At 41.8% G+C, this 20,946-nt stretch overlaps 1 protein-coding gene across 8 annotated transcripts in view; it reads right to left on the bottom strand.

The window, feature by feature from the left end:
* SORCS3 (sortilin related VPS10 domain containing receptor 3) overlaps window positions 1–20,946 on the bottom strand; it is a 612,545-nt gene that overhangs the window by 378,424 nt on the left and 213,175 nt on the right. For 3 of the 8 annotated variants that reach the window (XM_021072812.2, XM_084993363.1, XM_084993362.1), the window contains one exon: window positions 5,042–5,140. The exons of the other annotated variants lie outside the window; for them this stretch is intronic. In XM_021072812.2, the coding sequence (XP_020928471.1) occupies window positions 5,042–5,140 (99 nt within the window). The remainder of the gene's footprint in view (window positions 1–5,041; window positions 5,141–20,946) is intronic. 8 annotated transcript variants of the gene reach the window in all.

The raw sequence follows: 20,946 nt of genomic DNA, 5'->3' as shown, positions 1-20,946 counted from the left end.
TTAAATTCAATTTCCAAGAATATTGAAAAGAGAGAGGCAGCTCTTGAATAAGAATTTGAGGACTGCTGATGACAATACGGGAATCCAAATAGATTTTGCTGCCTCCATACAGGGATGGCCAAACATCATGCATCATAATCCCAAAATAAAAGTCTCCACCCTCACTCCATTATATAAAACTCTGGATCAAGTAACTCTTACTAGGAAAAAAATAAAGATGTATTTAAAGACCATGGAACAGGGAGCCAGAAGACATAAATGTCCTTGCACAACTACTATCCAGCTGGGAATCTGTGAGACCATCATCTAATATTTCTGGACTCTCAGTTTCTCATTCCGTTAATTAGGAGGAATGGCTATGAGGTCCTTTGTGACTCCGAGGTTTGCACTTTACTTTGAGCATTACCCAAGCACCTGTTACAGAGACTAGGTATAACTACATTCTCATTTTCCTCTCTTTTCTAACAATTCTGTTGACATTGCTGCCTTTGCTCTTCAGCTTCAGATCATTGGAACTAAGGGAAATCCTTGGAAATATTAAAGAAAAAAAAGCAGAAATCCTAAAAGTTGAGATTTTTTTGCACTGAAGTGCTCTTAAAACTTTCCCAGGATACTGGGATATTCAACCTGTGAACATGTTCTTTCTAGTCTGATGCATGACACACTTCCTGTAAGCAGGATGTCATGGGGATGGGAGAGTAGAAAGATATAAACGAAAAAATACTTTCTTGGTTTTACATTTTATATTTGAGGGAGAACCTTTTTCTCCTAAGCCTTAATACCCTGGAGCATTTTAAAAGATGATGACTATTAACATTTTTTTCTAATTCCAACAAAACTAAACTGCATAAAGAAGTACTTTCAAAGTCCTGCTGAGTACTTAACACCACATTACCACTAGGAACACCTACACAGTGAGGTCTTTGGAACAGAAAGAAATGTTTTAAAAATCTTTAAAGTCCTCCGTGTGCACTTGAAACACAAGTGTGTGTGCCCTCAGAAATTTAAGTCTCCCTGGCAGTGTAAACTGAAATCTGCTGTCCTTGAGATCTTTGTTGACATGACCCTAAGAAAGGCAACATTTGCAGTTCCAGAATGTCCAGTAAAGAGGTATTGTTGACAGAGGAGACAGCAGTGCACCTGGCTGTGCCTATGAGCATTCACAAGGGGTCATAGAAACAACGTTCCCTGCATGGGTGAGCTGTAGTTCAGGCCCCTTTCATGGTCCTGGCTTTAGAGCAGAGATTGGCTTGTTCACTGTATTCCCAGCTCCTGGCACGGTGCCTGACACTTAGTGGATTCTCAGGAGCTTTTTGTTAAAACACAGACTTGGAAATTTGCTACTAGTTTACCCACAATTTCCTGACTTCCTACCAACTACAATAAAGCTGAAGAAATAAAATGAGAAAGCAATCTACAAATAAGAAATGCAAGAGATTCTCTGGGCGAAGAAACTAGTGCAAGTCTCCTACGATTGGTACCAACACCCCTGGGAGGATGTGGAAGAAAGAAGTTAAAAAGGCACATGGAACCAGATTCTGAGAGCTTTGCTGATGGGCACATTCTTCCCCACTCCACTCCACCCCCGCCCAAACTGCTCCCTATGGGAGTTCAAGACTTCTTTTTTGTAATGCCCTCTTTTTCTTCCACCCAAATGTTCTATTTAAGTGTGCTAGATTTTGTATCCATATTGCCTATTGAAAAGGTTACCTCCTTTCTATATCCAGTGGAACCTGGTTCCTCTTTTCTAAGACCAACCTATCGCATACATCTCTCGTAGCATCACCTGATTACTCTTCCTAACTTCTATGTCTAATCTTCCTACACCCAGCTCAAACCCTTCAACAGCTCCCTGAAATCTGCTGACTGCTTCCTTTACCTGCTATCCAAAGTCCACTATCCTACCTCCTCTCTGAACTTTACAGAATTTTATTTAAAGGTCTCTTAGTACACATTGATTTTTACATCATAGATCCTTGATGTTGGGTTGCTTTATATCACTTGCTACATCTTATTTATCTTTTTATCTCCTCCAGGGTAACCCAGAAGGTGGTAGTTTCTCCATGTTCCAGGAATGGATTAAATAATTAAGTGATCAAAGCATACTTGTGCTAAATATCTCTTCCCTTTTCTAAAGATCTTTATCAGTTGTAGAATCCCAACTGGAAGCTTATGGCCTAAGTTCTCCTGAACATATTTGATTTGACTCACCCAAGAAGTATTTAAAAACTTGAACTTGAATGACTTTAGAGGGGATACAAATGCCCCACCCTTTTCTATTACCTGTCCTGCTTTATCCATGTGTTCTCCTCTTAAGATTCGATGCTGCCGTCCTTGTCTTTAAATTTATACACACTTGAAACATGACAGTAATAAATTTGTATTGGGTATTTGCTTATATCATAAACTTGCTTAATATATGAAATAATTTCGTGTATTACTGCACTGTGTACAATTTTATAGTCAACAGTAAGAGCTTGGTGTGATTCATTTAATAGTTCAGCAGTGCTAATTAGCATTATCCCCAACTGGATAAGTGGGTCTACTAAAGTGAAAAGGCTGGTCTCCGCTATGGTTCATATACAGAGGGAACTGAAGGTGTAGTTACTGGCTTCCCAAAGCCAAGGTGCCATGTCTTCTCCAAGAAGTTCAGGAAAGCTTGGGAAAGGTGGAATAGCAATCTCAGGAGCCACTAACAAAACTAGCTCCAGCTTCCTCAAAAGAAAAGAAGTTGAGTTGTCCCCTTCTGGCTCCCTGACACTTAAGAAGCTCCAAATAGTTGCACTGGGGAAATAACAATAATTAAAAATAATAATAAAAAAAGAAGCTCCAAATAAAAAGAAGCCCACCTCCTTTCATAGCCTTGGGATATTTAGGAGGATCACCAATAAGAAAATGAGACGTCCCCCATAGACCTCAGCTCCAGTTGGCTGCTTTGTGCAAAATCACTGCAAGACTTGACCCAAAGAGCCATTTTTCTTAGCTCTGACGCCCCATCAAGCTTTTTAATGTTGCTAATAAGTGAAGTCTAAGGTTTTGCCTTTAAAAAATACGTATTTCAGAGTTTTCTTTATCGTTCCTTCATTGCCAGTGAATCCCTCACAGTCTTCACGCAAAGGCACTTAATCTTCTCATCTAATGACACTGTCTACAGAAAGAAGCCGCCGTGTCTCCATTCACCAATAGCCAGATCAATCATGTGTCTCTAAGAAAATGAAGTCATACCAAGCTGGTTTTTAACATTACTGAGGGGTGTCATTAAGACCTCAGAGACTCTGTCTGCTGACGGGCTCTGATAGCTTGTGATTAATTAGGTCCGTCTTTCCCATTGAATCCCTCCCTGCCTCTGCTGTCAAACCTGTGCACCCCAACAAGGAGACCCCTGGGATCCCCATATCCTGTGACCACCAGCTTGAATGAGGTCCAGGAAACATCCCCAGACCCTCTGCTCTGGAATAGAAAAATCAAGCACTTACCTTGTCTACTGAGAACAAACTAAGCAGATGGCACAGCCACCTGTAACCTTAAATTGCATCCCCCCCCCCCGCCCCCGTGATTCTGTGATGTTGCTCTTCTGGGGACCAGGATGCTTTTTTCCACACTTCACTATAAATCAGTAGCATTCTCTTTGAAGTGGAAGAGAGAGATCAAGAGGGGAAACATTGTGTGACAATGAAATGGTGAATTAGCATTCTTTTCTTGAGTTCAAATGTTCACTAGCCTTTGTTTGGGTTTTTTTGGTTTTGTTTTGTTTTGTTTTTGTATAATGATTTTTTTTTCCCATTATAGCCAGTTTACAGTGTTCTGTCCATTTTCTAATGTACAGCATGGTGACCCAGTTACACATACATGTATACATTCTTTTTTCTCACATTATCATGCTCCATCATAAGTGACCAGACATAGTTCCCAGTGCTACACAGCAGGATCTCATTGCTAATCCATTCCAAAGGCAATAGTCTGCATTTATTAACCCCAAACACCCCAACCATCCCACTCCCTCCCCCTCCCCCTTGGTAACCACAAGTCTATTGATACCTGCAATAGACTAATCCTGAGCTGAGGCTGGAGGGGGCAGTGGATGGGGTGATTGGAATAGGCAGCTACGATAGGCTATAATATGGGACAGTGCAACACCAAATTGGAGATTGTCCAAGGAAATATAAAGATCACAATGAAGGGAGTTCCCATTGTGGTGCATCAGAAACAAATCCAACTAGTATCCATGAGAATGTGAGTTTTATCCCTGACCTTGTTCACCTCAGTGAGTTAAGGATCCAGCATTGCCATGAGCTGTGGTGTAGCTCGCAGACGCAGCTCAGATCCTGTGTCGTGGTGGCTGTGGCACAGGCTGGCAGCTGTAGCTCCAATCAGATCCCTAGCTTGGGAACTTCCATATGTCATGGGTGTGGCCCTAAAAAGTGGAAGAAAAAAAAAATCAAAGTGTATGTTACTGGCAAGGGAGGGGCTAGGGAGTGGCTATTTCTTCCCTAAAGAGGAGAGTTGGGTCAAGTCCATGAACATATTTTACCATCAGCTTTCTCCTCTCAGACTTCAGTGTACTGATCTGTAAAATGGTCCTGCAGAATTCTATGGTTCTAGGAGGTCATGGTCTTCCCTATCACAATTAGGTTGTATTTATCAGAATTTTCCTTCAAAACTGTAGCATTCTGAGGATAAGCTTCATAAGTTGATACTCCGATACTCCTCTGTCCTTTCTCATGCCAAATACTAAGTTCTGCTCTAAGAGTGTCTGAAGCCAGGAGGTTTCCTTTGACCAAGGATATAGTCACCCTTTCAATCATGCATCAAAGCCAAACAAAACACATAAGTGATTTGGGAACCACTTTTATAATAAAACTGGGCATTTCACAAGCAGACAGAGAATAAAACAGGGATATAGAGAAAATCAGGTAGATTTCTATCACATTTGCAAAAGAAAATTCAGATTTTTTTTTCCCTCTACTCCGCAAAACTAGAGTACTGATCAGTACTAGTGACTCTTCTAAGGAAAAGCTATAATTTTCAAAGGGGGCTCTACCTTGCAAATTTCACCGAGCATCTGCTGTGGGTCACCTCTGGCTTCAGATCCCATGTGGAAATGTACTTTTCTCCAGTCAAAATAGATATCTTCTGACTTCTAAAGATGCAAAGAACATTTGTCTTATTCAATACACATGAAAACCATATGAAGTCCTTTCAGTAAGTATTTACACTCCCATTTTACCAGTGATGAGAAAACTGAGCCCCGATAGAGAGGTAGCTTGGCCAAGGTCACAGGGCAAGTAAGAAACAGATTTGTTTCTATCATCTAAGTCATCTGACATCACATTCTATGGTCTTTCTGCTGTGTTACTCTGGTTGGTTTTTTGATAAAACTACTACACTATTTTTCAATCACCAGTAGATCAAAGCATCTGCCTTTATAACTGTCAATGTGTGTACTTATCTTTATTTAAATATAAGCAATTGAAAAAGTAAACACTGCCCACCCTTCCATTCTTAACATGAAGTACTTTGGTCTGTTACTCTGTTCTCTGTTAAAAGAAGTCTCTTTAATCAAGGAAAAGACTTTGACTCTGTCTGTATGTTGTACGTTCCCTTCCAAGCCTGGCATTTGCAATTGACTATTTCCACTTAAATGCTCCATCAACTCAATCAAAATGTTAATATTCTGATTACAAAGTATTGCTCTATGCATTTTTAACATATTTCTTTCCCATTTCTGGAGTTCACAAATAGGCAGGTCATTTGGGTTTAAAAGAGGACAATTTATACAACACAATGCTACAGTAATTGATCAGTAGAAATATTTCAGGAGATTAAACTACAATCTATATGCACTCACCCATATTCATATTTTTTCCGTACTTTGCACAGAGCTATGGTACAGCTGCTAAACCTCTCTGTGTTTCTAAAAATCAAGATGACCAGTAAACTAGCAACTATCTTTTTAAATCTGCATTAAAAATGCGTTTAGTGGTGTTATTAAGAAGTGTACCTCCTTGTTCATACTTTGCTGCATAAATGATGCTGAAGTTGGAGCAAATAAATAATCACGGTTTCAGCCTCAAGGCATTATCTCTCAGACTACAGAGATTACATATTTTACAAGTCAGATACACAGAACCGTCTCAGGAATTTTAAAATATTAATCTCTTTCTCCCCTGTATGTAGAGTGACAAACATGTGGCTTTGAAATCCAATTATGGTTCACATCATGACATTCCCACTGCAAAATGGATAGCATGTAATAGGAGATCTGCTTAGTAATGACCCCATCAGTATGAGCCACTTCCCTGCTTATCTGTATTATAATATTACAGAGCAAAGCAGGGAGGCCAGGCTGAGGGAAAGCAGGATTTCTACTGGGGGGTTGGAGAATGTGCTAAAATGTTCTGGAAGATGCCTCTTCCCCAAGTGGGATGTGGGGTGGGGGAAGGCTGCTAGAGGCATCGGTGAAGGAGGGGACAACCAATGGGATGGGATGTTAGAGGTACCAAGGAAGCCCCCGACCCCAAAATGCTTTTCCCACCTGCTCTGACAATGCCTTTTGCAAAAAGCAAAGACTTGTACCCTGTAATTAGGCATCAAAGTCATGCATCCCTGAAAGGCAGACCACAGTGACAAACTCAATAACGGTTAGTAAATTTTAACAAAGGAGAGGAAAGGCAGAGAACATGCAGCAGCCAAACAGGAGGAAGAGCGGTTCCATGGAGAAAAGGAGTGTTCAGGGAAGGAAGATGAACTTTGCTGTCTGATATTTCTTCTCTGAGTTGCTATAAGAAAAAAGATAATGCCAGCTTGTGCTGGTAAGTCTCAAAGGTCTTTTACAATTCCCATCACATTCTATCTCAGTCATTGGTTCATTTAGGCCACATGTGTCATTAAATATCTAATAATGAGTTTGGGCTACAAGGAATGTAAGGAAGAGAGAATGCAGGCTTTATGCCTTCCAGGAACTTAGAGCCTGGCTGGGGAGGTAATATATAATATTTAGAAGTAAATTTAAAAGGAAGAACAATAATGCCTACCATAAAAGGAAGTGAGAATTAAATGAAATTTAAACTGCCTATCATAGAAATAGGCTTTTAGTAAATTTAGTTAAATCCCTGGAATATCTGTTCTGTTTCGACACCATGTAAATTCAATCCTTTATGAAACTTTATTTTCACCTATGCACCTGATTCAAAGTGATTCCTCAATAAATAAAAACCCATAGATTTAAAAACCAATGTTATGGTTACCATAGGTAAAACCTCTAGGGGATCGGGAGGGAAGAATTGGGAGGGTAGGAATAACACATACACACGACTATATAAAATAGATGATTAATGAGAACCTACTGTATTAACAGGAAATTCTACTCAATAGTTTGCAATAACCTATATGGGAAAAAAGAATGGATATATTTATATGCATGACTGATTCACTTTGTCGTACACCCGAAACTAATAAAACATTGTAAGGCACTACCAATAACATAAAATTAAAAAAAAAAAAGAGGTGGTATCTCATGGTAGTTTTGATTTGCATTTCTCTTATAATCAGCGATGTTGAGCATTTTCTCATGTGTTTGTTGGCCATCTGTATATCTTCTTTGGAGAAATGTCTATTCAGGTCTTTTGCCCATTTTTCCATTGATTGATTGGTTTTTTTGCTGTTGAGTTGTATAAGTTGCTTATATATTCTAGAGATTAAGCCCTTGTCAGTTGCATCATTTGAAACTATTTTCTCCCATTCTGTAAGTTGTCTTTTTGTTTTCTTTTTGGTTTCCTTTGCTGTGCAAAAGCTTTTCAGTTTGATGAGCTCACACCAGTCAGAATGGCCATCATTAATAAATCCACAAATAACAAGTGCTGGAGGGGCTGTGGAGAAAAGGGAACCCTCCTGCACTGCTGGTGGGAATGTAAACTGGTACAGCCACTAGGGAGAACCGTTTGGAGATACCTTAGAAATCTATACATAGAACTTCCATATGACCCCGCAATCCCACTCTTGGGCATCTATCCGGACAAAACTCTACTTAAAAGAGACACATGCACCCTCATGTTCATTGCAGCACTATTCACAATAGCCAGGACGTGGAAACAACCCAAATGTCCATCGACAGATGACTGGATTCGGAAGAGGTGGTATATATACACAATGGAATACTACTCAGCCATAAAAAAGAATGACATAATGCCATTTGCAGCAACATGGATGGAACTAGAGAATCTCATCCTGAGTGAAATGAGCCAGAAAGACAAAGACAAATACCATATGATATCACTTATAACTGGAATCTAATATCCAGCACAAATGAACATCTTCTCAGAAAAGAAAATCATGGACTTGGAGAAGAGACTTGTGGCTGCCTGATGGGAGGGGGAGGGAGTGGGAGGGATCGGGAGCTTGGGCTTATCAGACACAACCTAGAATAGATTTACAAGGAGATCCTGCTGAATAGCATTGAGAACTATGTCTAGATACTCATGTCGCAACAGAAGAAAGGGTGGGGGAAAAAACTGTAATTGCAATGTATACATCTAAGGATAACCTGACCCCCTTGCTGTACAGTGGGAAAATAAAAAAAAAAAGAGTATAGATGAAAGTGTAGGGAAGTGAATCCAGGGTGGCTTGGGCTCTGGGGAGAAGGATTTAAGCTGTGGATTCCTCACCTGCCCCAAGGCATCACTCAGATTTACTACTTTAGCCACCTCCAGCCTGAGAAAGAGCTGGCAGGTAAAATTCCCTGGACTTCAATACTCTTCTAGATGTTTCTAACCCTTGACCTGTCTAGGGTCTCTGTACAGTGTTTTACAGATTAAGGACTTTGTGCTAAGGAAGAGGGTAGACCTGTGCACTCTGTTAGGCAGGATGTGAGCCTATTCAGTGGAAGGGGTAAATTTCTTAAATTCACATGCAGGCTCCATCTTCTTGCCAAAAGGCTGTGTACAACTGGAAGAAGTAGCTCTTTGCAAGTCGGAAAGATGTGTATGTTAGACAGCAGGATAGCAGTGGCTTAGCCCCACCATCTTTTTGATGGACATGGTAGTAGGCAGAATAATGGTCCCCAAAGATGCCCGGGTCCTAATTCCTAGGATTTGTGAATATGTCACCTGAAGAAGAGACTTTGCAGATGCAGTCAAGAGAACAGATTTTGAGAGGAGATGAGCCTGGATGATCCAGGTGGGCCCAATTTGATCACATGAGTCCTTAAAAGTAGAGACATGTGGTCAATTCAGAGCAATGGGACATGAGAAAGATAAGACCTGTCATTGCTACCTTCAAAGATGGGGTAGGGAGACATGAGCCAATGAATACCAGCCACCTCCAGAAGCTGGAAAACACAAAGAAACAGGACCTCTTCCCTAGAGCCTCCAGAATGGAATGCGGAGAACTATCTTTTAGCCCAGTAAGACCTGTGTCCAACTCCTAATACACAGAACTGTAAAAATAATGAACCTGTGTTGTTTTCAGCCACTAAATTTATACTTGGTTGTTAGGGCATCAGCAGAAAACATATGTAAGCTTGATCTACCTTAGTCTGTCCATCCCCAAATTCTCTCAAATTAAGTCCTAATGTGCAGCAGACATCTTGGGGGAAAAACATGTTTCCAACAGTCCTTTGTAACATAAAGTTGTCCATGAAAGCCACCAGCTTTGCTGAGCCAAAGTGATGGAACAGGATGGTGCTTCCCAGAGTTTCCTAAAAGCTTGTCATTATTTCAGGGTGAATGCTTAAATAGTAGCCACTATGTTTCTGCAGGCTGTGGTCCACAGTAGCATCCTCAACCAATGCCCCCCCCACCAAGGCCTTCCAGTGGGTTGAGCATTCTCTCTAATTCCCTGTATTAAAACTGTCGATACTTGGAATACGAACAGCACATTCCACAGAGACCAAAATATGACTGATGATGGCAAAATTCTATGCACTTACATTCTAACTTACATGATGTTATTAACTTTTTTCTCACGCAAGTATTTTATCATGCTATTTAAAAACCTTTTTCAGGAGTTGTTTTGGCTCAGTGGGTTAAGAACCAGACATGGTGTCCATGTGGATGCAGGTCCGACCTCTGGCCTTGCTCAGTGGGTTAAGGTCCAGCATTGCTGCAAGCTGTGGCATAGGTCACAGATTGCGGTTCAGATCTGGTGTTGCCTTGGTTATGGCATAGGCCTGCAGCTGCAACTCCAATTTGATCCTTAGCCTGGGAACTCACATATGCTGCAGGTGCAGCCGTAAAAAGAAAAAAATAAATAAACCTTAGTTAAATCATTTAAATGGCCACGTAGTATTTCATCGCACAAAACAAATTACGTAACGGCTTTCCTAATTGAGAATCCTCCTTTTTCCTAAATCATACATACATGTGCACACACACTGACACATACAAACACAAGTTTAGTTAAAGACAAGAAATACAAGAGGCAATAGCTCAAATTCTTCACAGGCTTTGAATAGATCTTCTTGAACATCAAGTACCTTTTGTGACAAACCAAGCCCTTTGCCCCAGATGCTCATATAATGGGATTCTTCACAGCCTACCTCCACTACATCCTATTAAAGTACTTTTACCTTTCCTTCACACCATTTAATACCAGCTATCATTCTCCTGCTTGTTAATTTCCTTGATGGTTATACGCTTCCCCAACCAGCACATCAGCTTATCAAGGACAGAGACCACGAATGCTCTGTTCACATCTGTAACCCCAAGGGCACAGCACAGTTCTGGCAATGGAGTATGAACATGACATATTTGTAGAGTAAATGAAAAAAACAGAGTTCTTCATGGAAATCTCCATGGCTCTACCCTTGTCCCTGAGCTAGTGCTCAATAAAAAGACAAAAGAACATAATGAGCACACGTAGTTGAAGAAACCGTGTATATTTCTTAAAAGTTTTTTCAACATGCACACTCGAATGGTCATCAGGATACTATCAGGCCTCCTGATGTCCTGTCTGAAAAAAATGGCAAGGTGTGTACATATAAACAAGGACAATTTTTTTCAACATATAAATGCTATTACCAAGGGACACCTCTTTTTTATGAAAACTAACTTTATAACACAGAGACTAGAGGAGACTTTCAAAGTCAGAATGTTAATGGCACGATTATGTTTTGAAACAGGAAAATTGTAGGTAACAACACAGCAAGGACATCCTATGTGGTATCTGATTCCTTCCCAGGAGATTTTCTTCCTATCTCCCTGTATAATTAGTCTTCCTCTCCTCTCTCAGCCTGTTTTCTGTCCTTCAAGTAGCATTCGTCTATGAGGCTTTACCTTGAAATTATTTGTGTCCATCTTCCTTTATCTGACTCTGAGACCCTTGAAAGTGTGGCCAGCTCCCAACTTGTTTATCTTCAGTGCCCAGTCCAGGTTCCTACACACAAGGCTTAAAGGAATAAATGACCACAAGCTAAATTAAGGGTGGTAGGAAATGATATATATTGAGCATCTTTCATGGGTCAAATACCTGTGTACTGACTGCTGACTTACTTAATCCTCATAAATGGTATGATAAAATTTGTTTCCATTTTACAGATGAGTAAACAGGTTCTGCTGGGGTAAATAAAATTGCCCAAGGTCACCTAAATCAGTGTGGGTTGGAAAGAAGTGTGGCTAGGCATCAAAACATGAAGGAAGTGGAAAAGGCAAAGAAAAGAATGAGGAAAGAGACATTTTAGGGGCAACCATGATGTGGGAAACTACAAGGCATGTAGATGGTAGGGGGTGGACTAGCTGAAGCAGTGGTTAGAGTCACTGAGAAATAGTAGATATTATAACAGGCAGACCTGGGCCAGAGTATGGTATGCGTGTTGTATGCCAGCCACCACGCGGAGCTGTGTGCACATGCAGGAGAAGATATGCTTTCCATTCTACAGTGCATAAAAAAGCTCTAGCCAAGTCTCCCAATCTCCAACTCAGGCTCTTTCTTTTACCTCAAATGGAGTATGACTATTTTCTAAAAGGACCTGAAGGTCTTTAGGGGTCTCTACTATTGTGCTCATAGAAACAGATCCTCAATTGACATACAATTTCTATGCTTCTGCAGATTAATTTGAAGGGTGCATAACCATAAAATATTTTGGAACCTGATTTGCTTTATTAATAATGCAAAGAAAATGCAGAAACCCAAAGAGAAAGGATAACCTTATGAGAATAAGCACTACCCTCCAATAGCCAGGAAAATCAGAGCAAGTAATTAACATCTGATGATAACATTATCCAGGACAAACCAGTTACAATAGAAAATGATTACAATCCTTAGAATACAATCCCTTTCGGGAATGTTTACTGCCCTGAGTGACTTACAACAGTTGAAGTCACAGTCCCCCTTTGTCAGCAGGCTTTGCTATTTTTCTCAAGAAATGTCAGGTCTAACAACAGCAAGGTGAGAAACACAATTTGCAACTTATTGGCATTTGACCTTGATGCATAAAGTAATACTAACTAGAAAGAAAAGACATGGTTCAAAAATTCCCAGATAAACTTGGGGAGCCTATGGGCTTATGTTTAGCAGTGTTACATGAAAAAAAAAGCCACTTTCCTTTTGCCATGTGAGTTTATTTAGCCCTTCTAAAGATTTTCTATCAGTGTTGTAGTATCTAGAGATTCAAAAACAGTAATAATTATGTCCATTGTAAAGCTCTGCATTGACCATCAGCCTGGCACTTGTTCACTCAGACAGGCATGCAGGTCTCACAACTTAGATATATTTCTAATATGCACCAAGCGGCTCATGAGATCATCTATTTTTTTCTTCGTGGACATGGGCAGGCCAGTGGCCATAACTAACTAGGAATTTCATTAGAGCAGCTGGGTCTCAGCTACAATTTATAGTCTCAAATGTCTTCAATACTTCAGAGCTAAACCTCAAATATCAGAGGTTCAATTTTAGACAAACACTGATTTGAAATTTTAGTAGGTCAACGAGTTCTCTTATTAATAAATATCATTTTTAAGCATTTACTAAGTTCTAAGAACTCTGCTAAGCACTTTACAAACATTTATTAATGTAATTATAACTAATTTATAAAGTGGACTCTATCATTATGTCCCATTTTGCAGATGAGAAAGTTGAAGTTAAGAGGAGTAGCCTGCCCAAAGTCACACCACTACTCGTGGCAGAGCCAGGACTTAAACTCAAGACTGACTAATCATGTGAACCACTATTGTGAATCCAAAGTACAAATAATGGTATATGTACCAAGATGACGTCTTTGATGCAATGCACATCCCAAAATAGAAGACAGGTTAGAATTTTCTTGATTGGTCAAATACTCTTCACTTGAAAAAAAAAAATCTACCTATTGACAAACGTTTGTTGAGCCTTTATTCCAAGCAAAGCACTGTGTATGTATAAAGCATGACCCGTGCCTTTGACAAAGATTGTCTTTCAAGGGAGATAAGACATATGACTTGAGGACTTGAGGGTAAGAAGGAATTGAGAAAACAGAAGATGTCATGTACTCAAACTGAAACACAAATTCAGCAGACATGAGGGTATGAGAAAATTGGAGAAAGAAGGGAAGGTGATGAGAGGGGAATTTCAGGTTCACATTAGTATAGATAAGGCAGTTCCAAATGATTGATGACGAGGACCAGGATTTGGAAATGCTAGTCAGTGGTTGAAAAAGAGAGCTTGGACTCTGAGGTCAGAGGACTGAAGGTAACTTCTACTGTGGATAGAGAAGTCATCACAGAGGATATTAAAGGACATGACAAAGAGGAGAGGTGTAAGGTAAAGACATGGTAGGCACATGGCTAGGTAGGCTTGAGGTTAGATACTGCAACCTGAATGAACAACAGTAGACAGGAGAGTGGCTGCCCTCCATTGTGACACCTTCACAGAACTGGAAGTAACGGTTCTAATTTCCCCCATCCCAATGACACATAAGGTTTGCTTGCATTTATTAAGAAAACTACCTCTTGGAGTTCCCGTCATGGCGCAGTGGTTAACGAATCCGACTAGGAACCATGAGGTTTCGGGTTCAGTCCCTGCCCTTGCTCAGTGGGTTAAGGATCCGGCGTTGCCATGAGCTGTGGTGTAGGTTGCAGACGCAGCTCGGATCCCGCGTTGCTGTGGCTCTGGCGTAGGCCGATGGCTGCAGCTCCGATTAGACCCCTAGCCTGGGAACCTCCATATGTCGCAGGAGCAGCCCCAGAAATAGCAAAAAGACCAAAAAAAGAAAAAAAAAGAAAACTACCTCTTAGGAATTTTCAGAAGGCCTCCATCATTTCGACGCCCCCAAACTTTGATGAGCTAGTCAGTCTAGAAGAATCAGGAAATACAGATGGCAAACATTGAAAAGGGGCCAGCATACACAATCCGGGCCAATAAGACCTTTAAAATGTCTCTCATCACAGTTAGAACAGCCCTCGGTGGTAGATCTTCCTAATGTCTATCACAACAGCAATGTGTGCCAGAGACAAGGGAGCAAACAGAAAAGGGAGGCAAAGGAGAAACGCAGCCAAATGCACGAGCCTCTTGGTGGCAGATCTGAACAGCAGATAGCTACAGCCAAACCAAAGACTATACGACAATGTCTGGTATTTTGTCATTTATCGGAATTTGTCAGCATGACCAAATCCTCTCACTCAAACAGAAAAGGAGGGTGTGAAGGAAGCAAACAAGATAAGCACATGGCATTCTCACCCTATTAGTGTGATTTCTTTGTGTGGCCTTGTTCAGGATAAGCAGCTCCCTTCACTGTGTCCGCCTCACCACGGCAGTGAATTTTTAATGCAAATCAACTGTCTAACAGTATTTGTATTACAGTAATAACCTGGAAGAACTTGTTTAATATCGGAAGACTTAGTGGAGCAGATGAATAGTTCCAACATGATATCCACGGGATAGAAATTCAATTAGAAGCTGCGAGGAACGCTGGAGAGAGGTGGTTGTTGTTCAACACGTACCATAGGGCCCTTTGCCGGAACACAGCTATTAGCTGAACTGGTTGAGAAATTCTGTTTTCCTTTATGGCAATCTGTTAGCTTGTATAAAGTTGCATTAATAAAAAACACCAAGCTGCCTCTGTGGTGGGATAGCAGGATGAGGCCAAGGGCTAGTCACATATTTTATAATTACGCATTAAGTGTATTATGCCACGCAAATTAAAGATATGCCATAATTATAATAAAAATGAGAGATTGTGCATCTGCAAGTGGTGATTGTACAACTACTGCATCCAGGAGAGAAAGCTGGGGCTCTACCTCCAAAAGGCAATTGTTTCTGCAGAAAAAAAAAAAAAAAAAAAAAAAAAGGAAGAAATTATCTTTCATGCGGACTTCCCTTCTGAACAGGAAGAACAGGAATCCTCTGGAGACAGTCAGTTAGAAGTCAAAGGGGCTGCTAACTACCTCTGCTCTCAGAACCAGGTCCCACTGTTCAAGAACCTACACATTTCAGTGGGGAGCACACTGGAGGGAGTGGAGGTTGTCAAGTTCATTTAGGAATGAGTGGATTCCCAGAGAAGAAAACCTGGAGTCTTACCCTACTGAGGAAAAGTGGTCCAGGATGAGGACATCCAGTCTTCCACACCCCTTACTGAATTTTAGAAGCCCTCGCTCTATGTCTATTTTCTGTTAGTTTGGAAGCCAAAACCCTTCTTGAGAAACTGACTGGTACATTAGCCTCCCCTGCTCCCTGCTGCAGAGGGCATGGATTCTTCAGATCTTTCTTTGCTCTTTTCTTACCACATCTGTTGTGTGGGGGCACAAATAAGAGTGTGTGTGCATGTTTGTGTGTGTGCCTATGATTATAAATCACATTCTGCACACGGAGCATCAATGCTTTGAGCCATAAGCTTTCACGCATGGCAAATGATGATGATTTCAGCACATAACACAATTTTCCTTCTGCCAAGACTCCAGCATATTGTGCTTTTCAGAAAACAAACTTTTCAACCCATATTGTTCGTAACAGTGCATGGGAGTGGGCGTGCGTGTGCCCATTTGGGCAAGCATGCGAGACCCACACACAGAAATGGAGCTAAAGAAAGGAAGCTCCTCAGAAACGCAGACACCCACCAAAGGAGGCGTCAGTGCAAGTAGCTGTCTCCTCCACCTCCTTTGTTATTCTGTCCCTATTGCAGGGAATCCCAAACGATGGCTTGTGGACTAATCACGTGGGATGTTCTCAAAACAATGAGGTTCCCTAAGTCCAATCCCATACTTACTGGACCAGGGTCCCTAGAGGATGGGACGCAGTCTCAGAAGCTGGCGTTTTAGCAGGACTGTGGCCTATCATGTCCAGGTAACACTGATGGGCACTCAATTTGAGAAACAGTTCTCTATTTTATTGCCCAGGTTCAAGACCTCGGCAGGCAAATAGATTCTCAAAAACACTTCATCAGGCCTATTATCAGACACAAACCCCTCATTTTTCTGACAATGAAGCCGAAATCCAGGAAGGAAAACCAACTCACCAAAAGTCACACAGGAGTCGCTAGTAGAGTTCAGGCCAGGCTGGGGACAATGCCTGCCATTTATAATTTGACATAATTTAAGAGCCCTTTGCCAGTTATTATCACATGTGCTCCTCACAGCATCTTACAGGTTTCATGCAACAATTATCATTATAGTTATAATACAGTCCCTATATGGGTATAGAGACTTGGAGTAGAATTTGGTTGACTAGGGTGTAAACTTGGTATGCTTTATTCAGCCACGTGGATCAGTGTCTGGCTACATGTGAATGATTTTAATTAATTTATTTATTTAGTCTTTTTGCTTTTTCTTGAGCTGCTCCCTCGGCATATGGAGGTTCCCAGGCTAGGGGTCTAATCGGAGCTGTAGCCACTGGCTTATGCCAGAGCCACAGCCATGCAGGATCCGAGCCATGTCTGCAACCCACACCACAGCTCACGGCAACTCCAGATCCTTAACCCACTGAGCAAGGGCAGGGACTGAACCCGAAACCTCATGGTTCCTAGTCGGATTCGTTAACCACTGCACCACCATGGGAACTCCTGAATGATTTTAATTTAAATCAAATGGTCAGAGTGAGCAAAGCAGTCAGTATGGGGTAGAGTGGAAGTTGCCTCTTGCCTAAGGACAACTGTGTTCCAGTAGGTTAAGACTACAATCAGAAATGTGAGACACGGAAATAAAATGAGGACTACTCAGGAGGGTTTGAGAACACTGAGCAAGCATACCCCACACTCCAGAGTTATGCATCCCCTTGGGGATTCCCTGCCCTCCCTCCTCTGATTTCCAGGAAGGACAGAAACAAGATTGCTGGTAAGCTGAGTCTTGGGGCGGGGGCACCTGAGTCTCAGCTCACAAACATTGATAGAAAGGATTCCAGAAAGACGGCTCAAATAAAAATGGATCGAGGATTCAAAACCAATTACCAAAGTATAATCTCACTCAGATGGGCACGCTAAGAATAATTACTCTCTGTAAGAAAAATGTCTGTTGTAGACACATTGCAGAAGGCTGCATAATTAAATACAGCTGCCAATTCTCATTTATCTTCCTGGCGATTTGCATCTGAGGGTCCACCTGGATTGCCAGAGGCCCGGAGCTGGAGAGCAGAGTAGGACCAAGAGCAGGGGCTCCATGCTTCTAAATTAGCAGGACTCTAAGGAGGACACTGCACCTCTGATGAATCCTGCCTTTAATCATTAGTTTGCACTCCCAGTTTAGTTAAGGGGACACCATGCCTAGACCACGTGTCTTGCCTCCTCCCTTCCTGGAAAGTTTTCCTGTCTTTCTTTGCATAGATAAATCCTAGCCAGCCTGCAAGCTCAACCTTGTAACGGAGCAGGATTCTTCCTTGAAGCCTTCTCTGTGCCCTCACTTTTCCATCTGCAAAATAGGGGTCATGACAGTAGTCACTTCCTTGGATTGTTGCGAGAAAGTGAGTCTACACGTGATTTTCCAACAGTGCAAGATACCCAGTAATCTCTCAATAGATATGACTGTTGCTTTATCCTCTGGCTCCTCTGGCCAGTGCTGCTCATTTCTTCTCCAGTTACTCATCCTCTCAAACATTTAGGGCCCCTATGAGCATGTAGGGCCATCTCACCCACTGTGATCGCTGCTCACTCTGATGCTTTGTGTGGGGTTCTAGGCTCCTTGAGGGCCCGCAGCCTTAAACCCTTTGGCCTCTCACTGTGAAAGAGGCTTAGGAGACTGGCTGGCAAGAGAGTCAAAGGATGCCTTAAAGGTGGGCTCCTTGCAAGATCCTTCCAAGACAGACATCCAGGAGAGGCGAGAGGAGACTGCAGAGAAGAGACAGGTGTGGAACAGTCTCGTCCAAATCACACTGAGTACAGCCCTGTGGGGTCACTCTCAAATGGCAAACATTGTCTTCATTACAGCTGGCCTCTACCTGATCGGGGTGAACTCCTTTCTCTTTCCTCCACTCCTCCAATCAGCCTGAGGGCTGCCTCCACCCCCGACCCCCAACCCCAGAAAGATGCCCTATGTCCCTTGCTGTCCCCAGGCCTATGGCAACCTAAACCATCACACTTTCCCCAGTTCCCCATCAAAGTCTCTCCCAAAACTTTCCCTCACACTGAGATGCCAGTTGTTTTCAGTATTCCCTTTCTTTTAAGTAATATAATAGTCTTTAACTAGAAAAATATTTTTTATCATTTATGTATATATACATTTTTCTACTGTATAGCATGGTGACCCAGTTACACATACATGTATACATTCTTTTTTCTCACATTACGTGTTCCATCATAAGTGACTAGACAGAGTTCCCATTGCTTCACAGCAGGATCCCATTGCTAATCCATCCTGAAGGCAACATTCTGCATCTATTAGCCCCAAGCTCCCAGTCCCTCCCACTCCCTCCCCTTCCCCCTTAGCAACCACAAGTCTGTTCTCCAAGTCCTTGATTTTCTTTTCTGTGGAAAGGTTCCTTTATGCCATATATTAGATTCCAGATATAAGTGATATTATATGGTATTTGTCTTTCTCTTTCTGACTTACTTCACTCAGGATGAGAGTCTCTTGTTCCATCCATGTTGTTGCAAATGGCATTATTTTGTTCTTTTTTATGGCCGAGTAGAAAAATAATATTTATTAAATATAATAATGATCCATCAGTTTCATCAAGAGACTGGCATAGAACCTGGCATATGGTGGGGCTCAGTGAGTGCATATTGAATAAATGCTGCATAATGAATGAAGGAAGGCATGAATGGCTCCCATTCAGTGCCACTTACTAAAGGTGGTTCAATGTTTCCTTTTCCCAAGGACTTAGAATGACCTGGAGCAAGAGTTCTAGATCATAGGACCAATGTAGAGAAATATGTATTATTTTAATTATGTGCTTTTGTTTACATATGTTTTATCTGCAAGATAAAAATAGGATAAAATGTGCACCATTCTTTGAGAGCTATTAACACTTAGAACATGCATCTACTGTGCATCAGACATAATAATAAAAGAAATACTAACAATAATAGTAATGACAACAGTGTAAAAGCATTACTAGAATTCTTGTAATATGCCAGGCACCATCCCAAGAACTTTGCATCTACTCCAGACAACAACTCTATGCTGCAGATGCCAACATCATGTTGCCCATTCTGCAGATGAGGACACCAAGGTAAAAGGGGAAATGATTTGCAGCTAAGAATGGCGAGGCCAGCAAGGGAACCCAGTCAGCCCTATATAGTATGTGCAGTGATCATGCTTCCTGATATTCCAATTGAGTCCTGAGTTCAAACATTTAATCTAACACATTTAAACATGGCACATGGTGTGTTCTGCTTTGGAGTTGAGAAGAGAAGGCTGGAGGCATTGGCCAGAGGGGCGTGTCTGAGAGATGCCAAAAGGAAATCAGAGCCTGGGGAAAGATCACTGGACTGATTGAGCAAAGCCTGTCCTGGAAGCCATGGACTCACTAGCTGAAGAGGGACTCTATCTGAAGTTAAAGACACCAGTGAGCCTCCCTGGATGAATATACGAAGCATGGAGGGGGATAGACCTATGAGAAGATAGCTTTGCAATGGTGTGAAATTCTGTTGGGGGAAGCGCTCCTACAGAGCCCACATTAGAAAGAGCAAGACCTCAGACATGGCTCAGGAATTAGAGCTTGGCTCATAGTTTAAGAACTTTGTGATGTGGCATTTCTCAATGATGTGTAATATTGCTGTTGTGCTTTGAATTAATGGTCTTGAGTTGCGCATGTTATTTACAAAGAGACATTTCCCCAAAAAAGCAGCCAAGACATCCTCCCTCAGTGAGAGAACAAGCCCCTAGAGCATTCTGAAGTCAGAGTAAAGCAGGAAATGGATGGAACCACCTGGACTGAGCCACAAGGCTCCTCAGCTATTAAAAACAACTGCATAGGAAAAGGCAAAGCAAGGAAAGGTGGAGGGAAGAGGTATGTGTTTCTAAGAACCACACAGAGCCAGACTCCTGTGTGCTAATGAATACAGAGAAGCTCCGGGTTGTAAAACAAGATGAATACCACCCCTCATTAGTGCTGCATTTGATGACTGTGTAAAAGGAAGAAAATGATCCACTTAAAAAGGGTCTTTAACATTGATGGGTCAATTTTGGCAATTACAGGATTTACGCAGATATCTTTGCACCACATTGAAATGAGCCAGAGCAAAAGCAATTTTCACTCACTTGTTTAGCTGATGACCACACACAGCTCTTCCAAGGCTTGCCTTATCTTTTAGGTCTCAGCTCAAATGTCAACTCCTAGGCAGGGCTGGGAGCAGCAGGAGACAGGCAAGCAGGGCGCCTAGGGCACAACATGTAAGGAGGCCCTGGCAAGACTCTGAGTACCTCAAACAATACACCTTGGGCACCTCCCCTGTCCCCTTAGCCTCATCCTAGTCCCAGCCACGCTCTTAGGTGAGGCCACCCCAACCACTCTAATAAACGTGCCCCCATCCACTAAAAAAAAAACCACCCACAACATGAGGGCTGTGAGTTCAGTTTTATCTGGGGCTTACTGAGGACTACAGGCTGGAGA

The sequence above is a fragment of the Sus scrofa genome, chromosome 14, assembly GCF_054392235.1.
Source record: "Sus scrofa isolate SSC_HxYL_T2T_F1_AM1 chromosome 14, Sscrofa_HxYL_maternal_Yorkshire_Landrace_v2.0, whole genome shotgun sequence".
Taxonomy (NCBI): Eukaryota; Metazoa; Chordata; class Mammalia; order Artiodactyla; family Suidae; genus Sus; species Sus scrofa.
Note: the sequence above shows the minus strand (reverse complement) of the source record. Positions and strands in the feature narration are given on the sequence as shown.